Below are 18,476 nucleotides of genomic sequence, written 5' to 3'. Positions count from 1 at the left end.
CCAGGGGCGGGGGAGCCAAGATGGCGGCGCCGGGAGAGCACCACGTTTGAGAAGCAGGACAGCACTCTCCGTGCAGAGACCAGGAGACTGAACTCTGGGCCCTGAAACTACATCAGTCGTGTTTCCCAGGTGAGGGGAGGCTCCCACGGTGTGGGAATCGGTAGGGTCCACTCACAGCTACCCAGCCAGAACCCAGAAGAAATCCCGGGTAACGCGGGCTTTGTGTCTCCAGGCTGGAGCCGCAAGTGTGCGTGTCCCAATCACTTTCCCAGGCTGATCCGTGGGCACAAGGGTGCCTGAGACTGGGAGTCCCAGTCGCAAGAAAACCCCATGGGGAAGCAAAGTTGCCAGTCTGATCACGGGTCACCCAGTCTTTCCCCGGAGATCTCTAGGACGGCCGGTACCCACCTCCAACACAACTGAGCTCCTGCCGCGCAGAGAGCTGCGCGCTCAGCTCAGCGGTACAGACAAGCTGCAAGCCCCAGAACAACAGGGACTGGGAACCCCTGTCCAGAGAGGACCCCACAGGGAAGGAAGAAACCGTGCTACTGGGGTCACCTAGGGAAAGTCTAGCAGCCTGCAGATCGCAAACAGGTGAGTACGCACAGCCATCACAGATCTGGTCCCAAACAGGGAGCACAGAGTGATTGGAAACTCAGCTCCCGCAGACTAGCAGGTGGGCACACGCTCCACCACCCCAGAGGCCTGCTTTGTACCAACTACACCTTACAGGCAGAACTCTGTGCCCCAAGACACCAGAGCAGTACTCACCCACCACAGATTACCTCTTGGGTTCTGGGGCACAGAGCCCCAAACTCAAACCTACAAAAGACCGGGAACCCTGAGATCAACCCACAGATACTGCTCCAAGGGGCAAACAGTTATCCCTAACAAAACCGACCAAAACACAGGACACACAGGTTACAGCAGTTGATCACTAAATTTACAGCAAGAAACCCAGAAGGAGGGCAACTGTCTCCAGGACTTCTCCCAGTGAGAGGAGAGCCCTCTCGACTAATCAGGACCACAGTTACTACCCAGGTCTCTATGCCGGAGGTTTGCTGTAGCAACTCCTGCAAAACACTGGACATCCAGTGACTATACCCAAAAAGCTGTGAAGGCTTCCTTCAGGAAAAACCATCTTCCTGCCAAAGGGATTCTCTCCACTACAAGAGTCCAGGAACAACCAGAAACTAAATTCAAACAACTAAGATAGCCCAATGGGTAGAGGACAGCGTAAAAGTTCAACCAACAAAAGCCAGAGCAATATGGCATCTCCAGAACCCAGTTATCCAGGGGCAAATAGCCCTAGACACCCCAGCATATATGAAATCCAAGGAGATGAACTAACATCTATGCTCATGAAGAAGATAACCGAGGAAACAAATAAAATACGAAAAGAATTAGAGGAAGATAAAAACAAACAGATCATGGCTATCCGTAAAGAAATGGAGGAAATTAAAGACAAGGAGATTATGGCCATCCGTGAAGAAATACGGGAAGCTGCAGCCAAACAGTCTGTGGCCTTTAGAGAGGAAATGCTTAAATCACTGAATGAAATAAAAGAAACAGTGGATTGTTCAAACAAACAGCTGAAGGAATTGACAGAAAAACATGAAAATACAGTCAGACAGGGGAAGGAAACCAACAAAATAGCTCAAGACCTGAAGATAGAATTGGAAAAATTAAAAAAAAAAAAAAACACAAATGGAAGAAATTGTGGAGAGAAAGAACTTAGGGAAGAAAGCAGGAACTACAGAGGTTAGCATAACCAATAGGCTACAAGAAATGGAAGAACGAATCTCAGGTGTGGAAGATACAATGGAAGAAATAGATGTATCTGTCAAAGAAAATGTTAAATCTAAAAAATTCCTGACATAGACCATCCAAGAAATTCAAGACAATATAAAAAGACAAAACCTAAGAATAATAGGAATAGAGGAAAAAGAAGATTCACTGCTCTAAGGCCCAGAAAATATTTTCAACACCATCACTGAAGAAAATTACCCCAACTTAAAGGAGAGGCTAATAAGAATACAAGAGACCTACAGAACACCCAATAAATTAGACCAGAAAAGAAAATCCTCCCGCCACATAATAATCAAAACAGTAAGTATACAGAACAAAGAAAAAATACTAAAAGCTGCAAGAGAAAAAGGCCAAGTAACATATAATGGCAAACCCATTAGAATCACACCTTACTTTTCAAGAGAGACTATGAAAGCCAGAAGGGCCTGGACAGATATCATGCAGACCCTAAGAGAACACAGATGTCAGCCCAGGCTAATATACCCTGTAAAACTCTCAGTCATCATAGACGGAGAAAACAAGATATTCAATGACAAAAACAAATTTCAACAATACCTACAAACAAATCCAACATTACAGAAGACACTGGAAGGGAAAATACAACCCAAGAAAGCTAGCTACATTCAAGAAAACACAGGAAATAAATAACCCCACTACAGTAAAACAAAAACCTACCAAGCACACAACCGTATGACCACAGCCAACATCAAATTCAAAGGATCTAACAGTCACTGGTCATAACTCTCTCTCAATATCAATGGACTTAATTCTCCAATAAAAACACACAGAGTAACAGAATGGATGTGTAAACAAAACCCAGCAATCTGTTATATACAAGAAACACACCTAAGTCACAAAGATAGACATTACCTGAGGGTAAAGGGATGGAAGATGGCTTTTCAAGCAAATGCACGCAAGAAGCAAGCAGGAGTAGCCATTCTAATAACTGATAAAATAGTCTTTCAACCAAAATTAATCAAAGGAGATGGGGAAAGACACTCCATACTCATCAAGGGAAAATTCCACCAAGAAGACATCACAATCCTGAACATCTATGCCCCAAATACAAGGGCACCCACATTTGTGAAAGAAACATTGATAAAACTTAAACCACACATAGATCCCACACACTAATAGTGGGAGACTTCAACATCCCACTCTCAACAAAGGACAGGTCAACAAATCAGAAATTAAACAAAGAAACAATATCTCTAACAGAGGTCATGAATCAAATGGACCTAACAGACATTTACAGAACCTTACACCCAAACACAAAAGAATGTGCCTTCTTCTCAGCACCTCATGGAACCTTCTCCAAAATAGACCACATAGTTGGTCACAAAGCAAGCCTCAACAGATACAAGAAGATTGAAATAATCCCTTGTATCCTGTCTGATCACCATTGAATAAAGCTGGACCTCAGTAACAACAAAAATAGCAAAAAGCCTACACATACATTGAAACTGAACAACTTGCTACTAAAAGACAGCTGGGTCAGGGAAGAAATAAAGAAAGAAATTAAAATCTTCCTAGAACTCAATGAAAATGAAGACACAACATACCCAAACTTGTGGGACACAATGAAGGCAGTGCTAAGAGGAAAGTACGTAGCACTAAGTGCCCTCAAGAAGAAATTTGAGACAGTGCATTCAAGCAACTTAATGGCTCACTTAAAAACCCTAGAAAAAGAAGAAGCAGACACACCAAGAAGGAGCAGACAGCTGGAAATAATCAAAATCAGGGCTGAAATCAATCAATTAGAAACAAATAAAACAATTCAAAGAATCAATGAAACCAAGAGCTGGTTCTTTGAGAAAATCAACAAGATAGACAAACCCTTAGCCAAGCTAACTAAAAGGCAGCGAGACACCATCCAAATCAACAAAATCAGAAATGAAAAGGGGGAAATAACTACAGACACTGAGGAAATCCAAGCAATCATTAAGACTTACTTCAAAATTCCATATACAACAAAATTTGAAAATTTAAATGAAATGGACAATTTTCTTGATCGATTCCACTTACCAAAGCTAAATCAGAACCAGGTAAATTAATTAAATAGTCCTATATCCCCCAAGGAAATAAAAGCAGTCATCGAAAGTCTCCCATCCAATAAAAGCCCAGGACCTGATGGTTTCAGCGCAGAATTCTACCAAACATTCAAAAAAGAGCTAACTCCAGTTCTCTTCAAACTATTCCACAAAATCGAAACAGAAACAACATTACCAAACTCATTCTATGAAGCCACAGTCACCTTGGTACCTAAACCTCACAAAGACCCAACAAAAAAAGAGAACTTCAGGCCAAACTCCCTTATGAACATTGATGCAAAAATACTTAACAAAATACTCGCAAACCGAATACAAGAACACATCAAAGATATCATCCACCATGAACAAGTAGGCTTCATCCCAGGTATGCAGGGGTGGTTCAATATATGGAAATCCATCAATGTGATCCACCATATTAACAAACTGAAAGAAAAAAACCACATGATAATCTCCCTAGATGCTGAAAAAGCATTTGACAAATCGAACATCCATTCATGTTTAAAGTATTGGAGAGATCAGGGATACAAGGCACATATCTAAACATACTAAAGTCAATATACAGCAAACCTATAGCCAGCATCAAACTGAATGGAGAGAAACTTAAAGCAATCCCACTGAAATCAGGGACAAGACAAGGCTGCCCACTCTTTCCATATCTCTTCAACATAGTTCTGGAAGTCCTTGCTAGAGCAATAAGACAGTTGAAGGAGATCAAGGGGATACAAATTGGAAAGGAGGAAGTCAAATTATCACTATTTGCAGATGATATGATAGTATACGTGAGTTACCCCAAAAACTCTACCAGGGAAGTGCTCCAGCTGATAAACACCTTCAGCAAAGTGGCCGGATACAAAATTAACTAAAAAAAAAAAAAAAAAAAACAGTAGCCCTCCTGTATACAAAAGACAAAAGGGCTGAGAAAGAAATTAGGGAAACAACACCCTTCACATTAGCCACAAATGACATAAGGTACCTCGGAGTAACCCTAACCAAGGAAGTCAAAGACTTGTATGAAAAAAATTTCATGTCTCTGAAGAAAGAATTAGAAGAAGATATGAGAAGATGGAAAGATCTCCCATGTTCATGGCTTGGCAGGATTAACATAGTAAAAATGGCCATCTTACCAAAAGCAATCTACAGATTCAATGCAATGCCCATCAAAATACCAACACAATTCTTTACAGACCTGGAAAGAAAAAATTCTCAACTTCATATGGAATAACAAGAAACCCAGAATTGCTAAAACAATCCTCTACAATAAAAGATCTTCTGGAGGTATCTCCATCCCTGTTCTTAAGTTATACTATAGAGCAAAAGTTTTAAAAACTGCATAGTACTGGCATAATAACATAATAGTGGATCAATGGAACCGAACCGAGGACCCAGAAATAAACCTACACACTTCTGGACACCTGATCTTTGACAAAGACGCCAAAACCATACAATGGAAAAAAGATAGCATCTTCAACAAATGGTGCTGGTCTAACTGGATGTCTACATGCAGAAAAATGAAAATAGATCCATACTTATCACCCTGCACAAAACCGAAGTCCAAGTGGATCAAACACCTCAACATAAAACCTGACACATTAAATCGGCTAGAAAAAAAAGTGGGGAATACCCTAGAACTCATTGGTACAGGAGAAAACTTCCTGAACAAAACACCAACAGCACAGGCTCTAAGAGCAACAATCAGTAAATGGGACCTCATGAAACTGAAAAGCTTCTGCAAAGCAAAGGAAACCATCAACAAAACAAAGCGACTGCCTACAGATTGGGAAAGAATCTTCACCAACCCTTTATCTGACAAAGGACTCATATCCAGTATACATAAAGAACTAAAGAAGCTGAAAAGCAGGAAACCAAGTAATCCATTTGAAAAACTGGGAACAGAGCTAAACAGAGAATTCTCTGTAGAGGAATACCGAATGGAAGAAAAGGACTTAAAGAAATGCTCAACCTCACTACCCATTAGGGAAATGCAAATCAAAACAACTCTGAGATTTCACCTTACACCCATCATAATGGCCAAGATCAAAAACTCAAGTGACAACACATGCTGGAGAAGGTGTGGAGAAAGGGGAACCCGTCTCCACTGCTGGTGGGAATGTAAACTTGTACAACCACTCTGGAAATCAATCTGCGCTTTCTCAGACAACTAGGAATAGTGCTTCCCCAAGATCCAGCCATACCACTCCTAGGCATATATCCAAAAGAGGCTTAAGTATACAAAAAGAACATGTGCTCAACCAGGTTTGTAGCAGCTTAATTTGTAATAGCCAGAAGCTGGAAACAACCCAGATGCCCCTCAACGGAAGAATGGATGCAGAAATTGTGGTACATCTACACAATGGAATACTACTCAGCAATAAAAAATAAGGAAATCATGAAATTTGCAGGTAAATGGTGGGATATGGAAAGATCATCCTGAGTGAGTTGTCCCAGAAGCAAAAAGTGAGTATATACACATGGTATATACTCACTCATAAAGACATACAACATTGGACAAACCCACTATAACCTGTGCATCTAACGAAACTAAGCAAGAGAGAGAACCCGAACTAAAATTTCCAATCCCCATCCAGAAAGGCAAAGAGGATGGACATCAGAAGAAAAAGAAAACAGGAAACAACCTAGGAACCTACCACAGAGGGCCTCTGAAAGCCTCTGCCCTACAGACTATCAAAGCAGATGCTGAGCCTGATGGGCAACTGTTGGGCAGAGTGAATGGAATTTTATGTAAGAACTGGGAAATAGTAAGAGCTGGTGAGGACAGGGTCTTCACAAGGAGAGCAACAGAACAAGAAAGTTTGAACACAGGGAACTTCCCAGAGACTCATACTCCAACCAAGGACTATTCTTGGAGATAACCCAGAACCCCTGCACAGATGTAGCCCAGGGCAGTTCAGAGTCCAATTGGGTTACATAGTAATGTGTAGAGGGACTGCCTCTGACATAATCTGATTCGCCTGCTCTTTGTTCACCTCCCCCTGGGGGGGGGAGCAGACTTACAAGGCCATAGTAGAGGACAATGCAGCCACTTTTGATGTGAACTGATGGACTAAGATCAGAAAGGAGAGGAGAAACTCCCCTATCAGTGGACTTGGGGAGTGGCATGCATGCAGAGGGAGGAGGGAGGGTGGGATTGGGAGGGGAGGAGGGAGGGGCTTATGGGGGGATGCAGAATGAATAAAGTGTAATTGATGAAAATTTTTTTAAAAAAAGGGAAAATAATTTAAGAATCTTAAATGACTTTCAAAAGTGGAGAAAAACGTGGAGTTAGTCAATTGGCATGGAGCACGTCTCGCCCCTGGGGGCAATGGTCTCCTGAACCTACTCAGACCTCGGACACCACCACTGCTAGTTCTAGAACTGACGCAGGATGTTCCAACGAGGGGGTTAAGGCTTCTCATAATATTTCCTATAAGCCCACACCTGTTTGTCTATATCCCCCATTTTTATTCATTGTTAGCCAGATAGAGCCAAGTAATTGTGGTAATGATACTTGCTTTTTTGCCCAATGCCGGAATGCTAGTGAATTTAGGTATGCCCTGGTTACTCGCATGCCTCACTGGGTGCCTGTGCCCATTGATGCCCCTCACGCTATGACTCTCTTCAGACAGAAAAGGGATCTTGGAACTACAGCCACCATTGTTACTGCCATCTCATTGGTGGCTGTTGGAGCTACCACCATGGCATTAGCCGGGAGTCATACTATGCAGACTGCTCAGACCCTGAATAATCTTTTAGCCAATGTAGCTCATGCCTTAGTTGTACAAAAAGGAATTAATGCTCAACTAAAAGGAGGCTTGATGGTGTTCAATCAGAGGATTGACCTCGTGCAGGAGCAAATTGATACCCTATGGCAAATCGCTCAACTTGGCTGTCAATGAAAGAATGCTGGACTTTGTGTCACTAGCATACAACATGAGAATTTTTCCTGTGCTGCAAATCTGTCTAAACAATTGTCTAGCTATATTTTAGGTAATTGGACTGGAGAATTCGATACTACGATGGAACAGCTGAGAGTGGCCATTATCACGGTAAATTCTACCAGAGTGGATGCAGGACTAGCCACAGTATTATCACCATGGATTGTTGCAGCCATGAATCATCTGAAGGAATGGGCGGGCATGGGAGCGTTAGCAGGCCTTCTGGTGTTGGTCTCCTTGGTTTGCCTGTGGTGTATATGCAAGATTAGAGTCTCACAACAGCGTAATGCAGCCATGATCATTCAGGCCTTTACAGCCATTGAAGCAGGACAGTCTCCCCAAGCAAGGTTGGCTACCATAAAAAGCTAAAATGTTATGCTCAGGATGCGAGGCTAAGCACTGCACTCAGGGTCAGCCGCTTTGGACCCAGAGAAGAGCATGTCTGATTGCATGCGGGTTGATGCCCCAGGTCCCGCCTCTGAGAAAAAGGTATCTGACGGGTCTGATGCTCTTTGGGCAGATGACACCTAAATGAACATTGGTACAAAGTCCCAATTTATTTCTAATATCAGAGATCAGACCTCTACTCTTGCCTGAGGAGTCTAAAACAAAAAGGGGGAACTGTAGAGAGCTGCGTAATGCCGCGCCTTAAAGATGGAGCTGGTTTCTGCCTTCCACCTTCCCGATGGTGAATGCTCTCTGTCACAAACAACTCCACATTTGGCTAAGGCTGAGGATCTGGCTTGCTTCCATGTATGTGGACTTATCTGCATTCCCCACATGGCATGCTGGTGTTGGCTACCCAGAGGCTATTTAAGCTGTGGGCTGGCTTTCCCCAGGGTTAGATGATTGTTCAAGGTTCCTGAATAAACTGCATTGAAAAAAAAAAAGACTCATAACCAAACCCCTGGCAGAATGCAGTGAATAAAAAAAAGGGGGGGGGGTTAATACGACCTGGAGAGGACAGGAGTTCTACAAGGACCAAATATATCTGGGCACAGGGATATTTTATGAGACTGTTTCTCCAAACAAGGACCATGTATCGATGCAACCTAGAGCCCCTGCTCAGATGTAGCCCTTGGTAGCTCAGTATCCAAGTGGGTACCCTAATAAGGGGAACTGGGACTGTATCTGACATGAACTCGATGGTGGACTTTTTGACACACACACCCCGGGAGGAGCAGCCTTGCTAGGCCACATTGGAAAATTTTGCAGTCAGTCATGAAGACACCTGATAAACCAGTATCAGACGAAAGGGGAGGAGGTTCTCCCTTATCAGTGGACTTGGAAAGGGGCAGGGAGGAGATGAGGGTTGGAGGGCAGGATTGGCAGGGAAAGAGGGAGTGGGATACAGTAGGGATACAAAGTTCCAAACTGTAACTAATATTAAAAAATATAAATAGATAGATAGACAGACAGACAGACAGACAGACAGACAGACAGATAGATAGATAGATAAAGTGAAGGGGAAAAAAAAAGAATCCATACATTGTAGCTGCAACTTTAGGATTCATGTTTTACATACCTAATGAGAAATTTAAGAAAATTTTAATCTGGCAATATTTGCAATAAAACCATTTAATTTACATAAAACCTATTACATAAATGATGCCCTCAAACATAAATTAATTGTTGTATCTAGGAAAGAATGAATTCGTGAAAAAGATCTTTTTAATTATACAACATATATCTGCATATGCATTTGACTTCACTGTTTAAATTCAGTACTGATCTTTTTGTTGCATAAGGCATGCTGGCAAAACACACAGGCTCACAAACACACACAGGCACATGCACACACACACACATACACACACACACACACACACACACACACACCTAAAAGATGAAGAAACAACTGTAAATCTAAAACATAGATATATCATCAGCATAGGAACAAGATAGTTCACTTTCTAGTGAAATGTGTCATATAAACAAATTTTCCATTGGTCCTATCATCAAAGAGACTGCCTGAACTAGAATGAAAATCACAAACAAATCTCTCAAATCTGGATATTTGTCTTACAAATCTACATGTTAAAAATTTTATAATTGAGCAGGATGGTGGTGGTAGAGGTGGCACATGCCTTTAGTCCCAGCACCCAGGAGGCTGAGGCAAGTGGATCATTGTGAGTTTAAAGCCAGCCTCATCTACAGAGTGAGCTCCACGACAGCCAAGGCTATACAGAAAAACCCTGTCTTGAAAAAACAATAAAAGGAAAAAATAAAAAATAAAAAACACAATTGTAATTGTTGGGGCATGCATGCTGCACATTTAGTTCTAGATCTTATGAAGTAGCAGCAGGTGGATTTCTGTAAGTTTGAGGCTAGCCAGGGCTACATAGTGAGACACTGTGTCAAGAAAAAAAATATATTATTGGCAAAGGTAACAGAGACCTGGGAAATAATGGGATTTAAAAGCATTGTGTTGATTTGATGTATGCCTTAAAAATTCTCAGAAAACATATTCACTGTAACGCAAAAAGCTAAAGTATACATCCTATTGTAAAAATCTGGCATGCCATCAATTTAAAAATATAGGGTTAAATATAGTTTTTAATTTAATTTTATTCATATATTTATTTATTATAATTTATTCACTTTGTATCCCCTCTGCAACCCCCTCCCTTGTCTCCTCCCAGTTTCACCCACACTCTTTCTTCTCCCTCTATGTCCTTTCCCCAGTCCTATGATAGGGGTGGACCTCCTCCCCTTTTAACTGACCCTAGCATATTAGTTCTCATCCAGGCTAGCTGCATCATCTTCCTCTGTATCTTGGCAAGGATGCACACCCAGGGGAAGCTGATTAAAGAGCTTACCACTGAGTTCATGTCAGAAACAGCCCCTGTTCACCTTACTAGGGAAACCCACTTGGAAACTGAACAGCTTATGGGGTTCCTCTGAACAGAGGGTCTAGGTCCTCTCCATGCATGGTCCTTAGTTGGAGTATCGGTCACTGCAGAGCCCCCTGGGCCCTGGTATTTTGGCTCTGTTGCTCTCCTTGTGGAGTTCCTATCCTCTCCAGGTCTTTCTCTCTCTTTTTCCATAAGGATGGGTAGATATAGTTTTACAAAATATTATTCACAAACAGAAAACGCTAAAAGGATAAACATAAATAGTGCATTTACTTAAGAAACGAAATAAAAGCGAGAAAATAAGAAGCTACAGAATATCATTTAAGAATGAATTTTCCTCATTATCTATTGCTGTATATCAATGTCAGTTTGTTGAATACAAACAAGCAAAGTGCCATTATCTAAAGGTTTTTTGTTTGTTTGTTTGTTTGTTGTTGTTGTTGTTGTTGTTAAGCACATCATTTTTGATGATCAAAAACTTGTGGCTTTCATGGTGACATTTAAGAAAGTTTAAAAAAAAAGAAAAATAAGCATGAATCAGTGAGATGGTTCAGTATGTAGAGGTGCCTGCTGCCAAGGTTCAGAAAATCTGAATTTGATACCCATCTCCCACATGGTGGAAGGAGATGAACTCCCACAGGTTGTCATATGACCTCCATATGTGCTCCTTGGTATACATGATCCCTTTCCTCCACTATATCAATAACATATGACAAATTTTTAAATTAAAACATTAAGTAGAAACAAATTAAATAGTACCTATTTTTAAAAGTAAAATTAATAAGAGAATACCAAGTATTACTCATAACAACTTCCATAGTATGTGAAACACATATACCTAAATCACTTTTAATATTCATACTACTTTACTCAAAGATTTTTAAAGTAACCTCTAACCCAATGCACTATCTCCACTAGTTAGACAGGCTTAAATAATTACTGAAGTTTAATAGACTGAAAATGTTGTCTTAGACACAAAACCACACTGTCTCTTTTCAGACTGTTAAATCTAGTATGATCAGCATACCATCCAAAATTAAGTTCCATAAACCTCACCTTGGTTCCGTTGCATCCAGGGATACCTTGAAATCCTGGAGCACCATCATGGCCTGGCATTCCCTTTGAAAAGGCATATAACACACTTACAATGTTTCTTAGATTACTTTTAGGGGATTTTAAAATAATGAAAAAAATCATACTTACAGGAAGACCTGGTGTTCCTGGAAATCCAGGAAGTCCAGGAGGACCCTGTAACAATAAAGAAGTACCTTGAGTCAATAAGGAGGCTGTTACAAAATGTGCCTCACTGTTAGCAATGACTGTTATTTTAAGAACTACACAAAAGCTCTTTCATATAGGTGACTTTAATGTTTCTTTTATAGAAAATTAGAGACTCCTGTTTGTAAGCATATATTCTTCATTACAGTTAGAAGCTACAAGCAAAGTGTGGATGAAATGCCTGCCTTAATAAATAAAGTTCTTTCAGGCTTGTGAATAATGAATTTATTAGGAGATGAAAGGGGAACAAATGATTCTCCCTCTGAAGATATTAATGTAACCATAAACTTATTTTTTAATTAAATTTCCCTCTTGGGATTAGCAAAATACAATTTGAAAACTATTTATGTTGGTGAGAACATACGGAAAATGGCACTTTTGTCTGTGCTGACAACATAAACTCAAATGTTATGGCAGGAAATTTGGAAATGCCTACAAAAATTGGGCACACACATACATATCCTTTAATTCACTTTTATACATCCATCCCAAAGGGACACTACAAATTAGAAAACCCAACATGAGATTTTAGGTTTTTGACTGCAGCACTAGTAGAGCAAAGTTTGGAGAAAGAAAGCAAAAGATGTTTTTGAAAGATTGGGTGCCAGAAAGCAAGGAAGGCTCAGCGATCAGTGACTACTGTAGAAAGGACAATGGGCAGGGACCAAAGTTAAAATGATTCTTACCAGATCAAGCATGACACAAAATGAGTTTCAAAAAATAATGTGCATGGTGGCACACACTTTTAATGCCAAAACTGTTCGTGAGTTTATGTCTAGACAGGTCTATATAGTAAGACCTTATCTCAAAAATGTAATAACTATACTATAACAGGAAAACAAAAATAAGTACATGTTGTGTATCACAAGTAAGTGTTTAACAGTTGGAAGTGATCTTTCTTAGACAGGATTTACTTATAGGCCATCTGAGTCAGACCTCAGTCTCTTTTTCAAGGCCTAATTAAATTTGTGATTTGTAGTCTTTAATGGAGGCAATTTGCAGTCTCATTGAGAGTGTGAGTGGAGATGCTTTGTGCAAATGGGCTTTATTATTCATTATCTTGCGTTGTTCCAAATAAAGTAACTGAATGACAAAAAAAATCCTTCTTGATCACTACTTCAAGTAATATATCAGTTCATTACTTTATTAAAATTCTAGCTAAAAAATGGTGGCTCGAGGAATTTCATCAGGGAAACATGTATGTGTCAAGCACTTCTAAAGTTGTACTGCAGAAAGAGGGTCTATCTGAACACTCTCAGCTACCTGGAAGTTCTTTTTAGTTTCCACAATGCTTAGCACATGGTAAGTATATATGGCTATTTTAGATACAATGTTGTTATTATTATGAAGAGCTTTAATGGTATAGAATAGCAATTTACTACAAAATTCACAATTACACCTGACAAATTAAAACTAAAGATATAGACTTACTTCTCATTTTTCCAATACTATATCCACACCAGTAACAAATACCACATAAGGCAACCTACATAAATTTTCATTTTCTTTTCTGTTTTGGATAATTTTGGAGACAGATTCCAAACTCCATATCCAGTGCCTGCTGGGAACTCATGACAATCTTCCTGTCTCAGCATCACAGCTGCTAACATTACATTTATGATATACCAAGTTGGGATACTACATGCTGCTAAAAATTATATAGCCAATAAAACATTTTTAATGTTTGTGCATGTTTGTTTATCTAAATATTTAAATATCAAATAATTATAAAATTTGGGGATTATGAAAACAATACAAACATAAGCGTGTTATTTAACAATTCATGCATTTAATAGTCAACATAAGAGACATTACCATATAAACAGAAATTTGGGGCTAAAGGAGACATACTCTTAGAGACATACTCTTTACCCCTCTAGCAGGTGAAGAAACTGAGGTTCAGAGAAATTAGATCTTGTTTTTAAAAAAACTACAACTATTGGTAAACCAGTATCTTGTATTTCTAAATCCAGCCATATGCATGAAGGCTGGTTGGTATTAGCTGTCAATTCAAAAGACTCTAGAGTCACGTGGGAGATGGCAATATGGGCATTTCTGTGGGGGATTATCTTGACTTCATTAATTAATGTGGGAAGACTTATCTTAGTTGTGGGCAGGACCATTTCTTAAGCAGGGGATCCTGAACTGAATAAAATAGAGAACTTAAACTTCACACTAGTATGGGTATATTCATTGTGCTCTGCATCTGATTGCGAAAATGATTTGATCAGCTACTTAAAACTCTTGCCATCTTGACTTTTCCACCATTATGGACAATTTTAACCCCTGAACTTTAAGCCAGGATTAAACCTGTCTCTAGTGAGTTGCTTTTATCAGGGAATTTTATCATAGAAATGGAAAATGAAATAAGACAGAAATTGTTACCAAGAATTAAGACCATTATGATAAAACTGACCATATAGGCCTTTGGAAATGGTTTTCAGAAGGAATGTGGAAGAGCTGAAACATTGGGTTAGAAAAGCCGCTGAATGCTATAATCAGATCTTAATGGCTATTCTTCTGGGGACATGGAAGACAAGAACACTGGGAAGAATTGTACAGTGAGAAGTGATCATTGAGGTTTCAGAGGGAACCAGGACTTTATCAATAACTATGCTAGAGGACATCCATATGATATTTTAGCTATCAATTTGGCTTCATCCTGCTCATGTCCTGAGAACTTGATTGAATGTAATTCAAGACGATGCATTAACTTGTTTGGCAAAGGACATTTCAATACAAGAGAGAATTCAGGCTTGTACTGAGAACAAAGCTATAATCATTAAAGAGGTCAGCACCATTGAAGAGAAATCACCTACATTGCCCTGGGACAAAAGAAAAGGTGTCCTTAAGGCAGACCCAACCCATCAGAGGCTAGCTACATCAAGAGCTAGCAGCAGAACTTGGCAGTGTAGTTCATATTGTACAAGTTTGAAAGGCATGAAAGATACAAGATGAAGCAGGTCACTGGGTATTGCTCTAAAGTTTTAAAATAATCCAAGGTCAGAGAATTTGTTGTGTGGTTGAAAAAAAAAAAGAGTCCTTAGGAGGCCAATGTGTGAATCTGTAAAGGTAAACCCTAAGTTGCAGCCGAAACCCCAAGATAGTGGAGATGCCAGGAATAAGGGACAGTTGCCAAAGAAAGGTGTGGGAATAGAAAAAAGCCAGCCTAGAAAATAATCTGTGTTCTGTAGGTGGCAGAACTGAAGTGTGTGGGGCTACTCAAGTGTTTTGGCCTCTAGTTTATTACATTACAAGCCCTGCATGCTAGACTTGGAGCTTCAGAATTTTACCTTTGTCCTGATGAATTTTGTTTTATGTTGAAGTGATTAATTTTTGCTATGTCCCAGGTTTTTGTATTTTAGAATAGGGATATTTACTCTCTGCCAATATCATAATAGAAGTATATACTTTTTTATTTTATAGTATCTTATAGTTAAGAGACTTAATATTAAGAGAACTTTAAAAGTTGGATTGAAGGCATTTTAAATTATATAATTGTCATAGGCCTGTGAGGAGAAGACATGAAAAGTTATGGCCTAAAAGTGATGTTTAGGTGTCAGGATGATAAGGGGTATAGTAGTAATGGTTAATTTTACTTGTCAACTTGACAGAATTATCAGGGAAACAACCTCTGGATATGCCTGTGTGTCTTAACTTGATTACATTAATTGGTGTTGAAGATCCACTTTAATTGTCATCAGGATCATTCATTGGAAAAGGGATCCTGGGAGAGAAATAATAAAGAATGTGAACTGAGCACAAGTATGTTGATCTTGGCTTTCCTTTGTGGAAGTGATGCGACCAGTTGTTATGCACTCCTGCTGTCTTGACTGCCCCACAAGGATGGATACTGCCCTTGAAATTGTGACCAAGAACAAATGTGTTAACATGAACAGGAAAATCCCACAGGGCCCCAGCCTTGGACAAAGAATTACAGATGTATGGACTCTTGACAGATGGAGTATTTCTGGAGATGATCCCCAGGAATGAGCACCCTAATTGATTATCCAGTAACAAGTGATCAGCCTTGAAATCATATAAATACAAGCAAGAGTAGATGGACTTAGCATGCTATATCTATATATGCATGTATAAATAAATACATGTATATTTTTGTGCAACAATAATTATTTTAGATTTCTTGCTGTCGTATATCATTTCACTTTTTTTTAAATCTGTTGAAAACAACAAAGTATTTACCATACACTAAATATTTCTTACTCTGATTCCTTTTGGTCCTGGTGGCCCTGGCATTCCATCATCACCCTGAAAAACACAATACGTTTAGGTTTTTGTTTTGTTTTGTTTTGTTTTTTCCTTCAAATCAGTCATCAAATAACCAATTTTCCATTACAGCAGCCTAAACATTTTGAAAAATTTCTGAATGTTAATGTTAAATTCATACACCCAAAGAACATTTATTACTACGACTAAAGACAATAATGCACTTTATTAACAACACCAAGAAAGGCTATTATTATACTAGGGAGACTGCTGGCATGAAGAAGAAACTTTACCTGCATAAAGTTTTTAAAAAAAGCACACAAGAAAATGATGACTTCTAAAGTATATCAAACTGAAGGCATACATGCTGTTCTTGAATTTCTGCTTTCATCTTTTCATTTATTTCAGAAAGCACTTTCTACTGGCATAATTTAAAAATCATAAATTCTCCCTTCCAGCTTCTGCTCCGTATTCCTTGCAAATTCTACCTAATTTCTATTCATGCCAGTATTGCTGAAAAAATTTAAATCTTACCTCAGTGAATTTTTGGTTCAGTATTCTTAAATTTTGAATAAAGAAAAACTAATACTGTTTTTCGTAAAGTAGTATATCCCACAAGTTCTGGCAACTAGTACATGAAAACTGTTAATGTAAAGACCATAAGCCTCCATAAAATAATCTTCTTTTAAAAAGTGTAATGATGTAGTCTTTACAAAACAGATTGAGCTAAAATAACTAGAAAATCTCTTGCTCAATAAATATTTTATATATTCCCACTGAAGTCAGAAATAAGACAAGAAAGCTTTAAACTGCACCAGTGAGACAAAGCAGCATGACAAAAAAAGGAAGTATTTCAGAAAAAGAATATTGGAAGGTTAGAGATTATGGAGGACCTTTAATCTCAACACTCAAGAGACTGAAGTAGAAAATTTTTCACAATTCGGAAGCCAGCCTTGTCTACAAAAGAATTCCAGGACAGCTAAAAGTATAGAGTAAGATTCTGCCTTCAAAAAGAAAAAGAAAAGAAAAGTTAGAAAGAAGGGAACCGAGGCTACACCTGGGAAGGGCATTTTCCTAAAGTATACAAGGACTTAAGCTACATTCAAAAAAAGAAAATTTTACAAAGGGTGAGATAAAAATCACTATTTGCAAACGATAAGACTGTATCCCTGAAAATCAATATATTTAAACAACGATAACAATACATTAATTCCTCCATAAATTTTCCTGCACTCTGGCCAAAGTTTGGCTATGAGTCTCAATATCTTCTTTGATGCCCTGGTGTGTAGTCTTTTGGAGGTCCTCTGGGGAAGGCTCCTGTCCTGTTCCTTGTCTTCTACTTCCGATGTCTATGCTGTTGGCCCTTCAGAGTGAGGTTTCAGCCTCTTCCCTTGGGTCCTCCTTGTTGCTTAGAATTTTAAGACTATAGATGTTAGTATGTTTATCATATGTTATATGGAAAATATCCATTTATAAGTGAGTATATACCATGTGTGTCTTTCTGCTTCTGTAATTCCTCACTCATGGTGATCTTTTTTTACTTTCCACCTGTATATTTCATGTTTCCCTTGTTTTTAATTGCTGAGTAGTATTCCATTGTGTAAATGTACCACAATTTCTGTATCCATTCCTCTATTGAGGGACATCTAGGTTGTTTCCAGATTCTGACTGTTGTGAACAAAGCTGCTATGAACATAGTTGAGAAAATGCCCTTGTATGCTTTAACATCTTCCTGATAAATACCCAGGAATAGTATAGCTGGATTTTGAGGTAGCACTATTCCCAATTTTCTGAGGAAGTGCCAGATTGATTTCCAAAGTGTCTGTACAAGGTTATATTCCCACCAGAAATGGAGGAGTGTTCCCCTTTCTCTGCAACCTCTCCAGCATTTGTCATCCCTTGAGTTTTTGATCTTAGCTATTCTGATGGGTGTGATGTGGAATCTCAGGGTCATATTGATTTGCATTTCCCTGATGAAATAAGGATGTTGAGCATTTCTTTAAGTCTTTCTTTGCCATTCGATATTCCTTGTTGAGAATTCTCTTTTTAGCTCTGTACCCCACTATTTAATTGAATTATTTGGTTTTTTGGTGTTTAATTTCTTGAGTTCTTTATCTATTCTGGATATTAGGCCTCTGTCAGATGTAGGGTTGCTGAAGATCTTTTAAAACTCAACAGCTATGGAGAGATCCAAGATGGTGGTGCTGACCATACAGGGTACCTGAACAGCAGCTAAGCTGTGAGGTCAGGGTGACTGGCAGGGCTTACTGTGAACCATGAACCCAGGACATCTGTCTTTTTCAGTTGAGAGGAGAATCCATAGG

The 18,476-nt window shown here is 39.2% G+C and overlaps 1 protein-coding gene across 1 annotated transcript in view; it reads right to left on the bottom strand.

The window, feature by feature from the left end:
* Window positions 1–18,476, bottom strand: part of Col4a5 (collagen type IV alpha 5 chain) — a 297,510-nt gene that overhangs the window by 155,581 nt on the left and 123,453 nt on the right. Inside the window, 3 exon segments of the mRNA XM_060375633.1 lie at window positions 11,704–11,766; window positions 11,851–11,895; window positions 16,150–16,194. Of these exon segments, the coding sequence (XP_060231616.1) occupies window positions 11,704–11,766; window positions 11,851–11,895; window positions 16,150–16,194 (153 nt within the window).

This window comes from Meriones unguiculatus, chromosome X (assembly GCF_030254825.1).
Source record: "Meriones unguiculatus strain TT.TT164.6M chromosome X, Bangor_MerUng_6.1, whole genome shotgun sequence".
NCBI classification, from domain to species: Eukaryota; Metazoa; Chordata; class Mammalia; order Rodentia; family Muridae; genus Meriones; species Meriones unguiculatus.
Note: the sequence above shows the minus strand (reverse complement) of the source record. Positions and strands in the feature narration are given on the sequence as shown.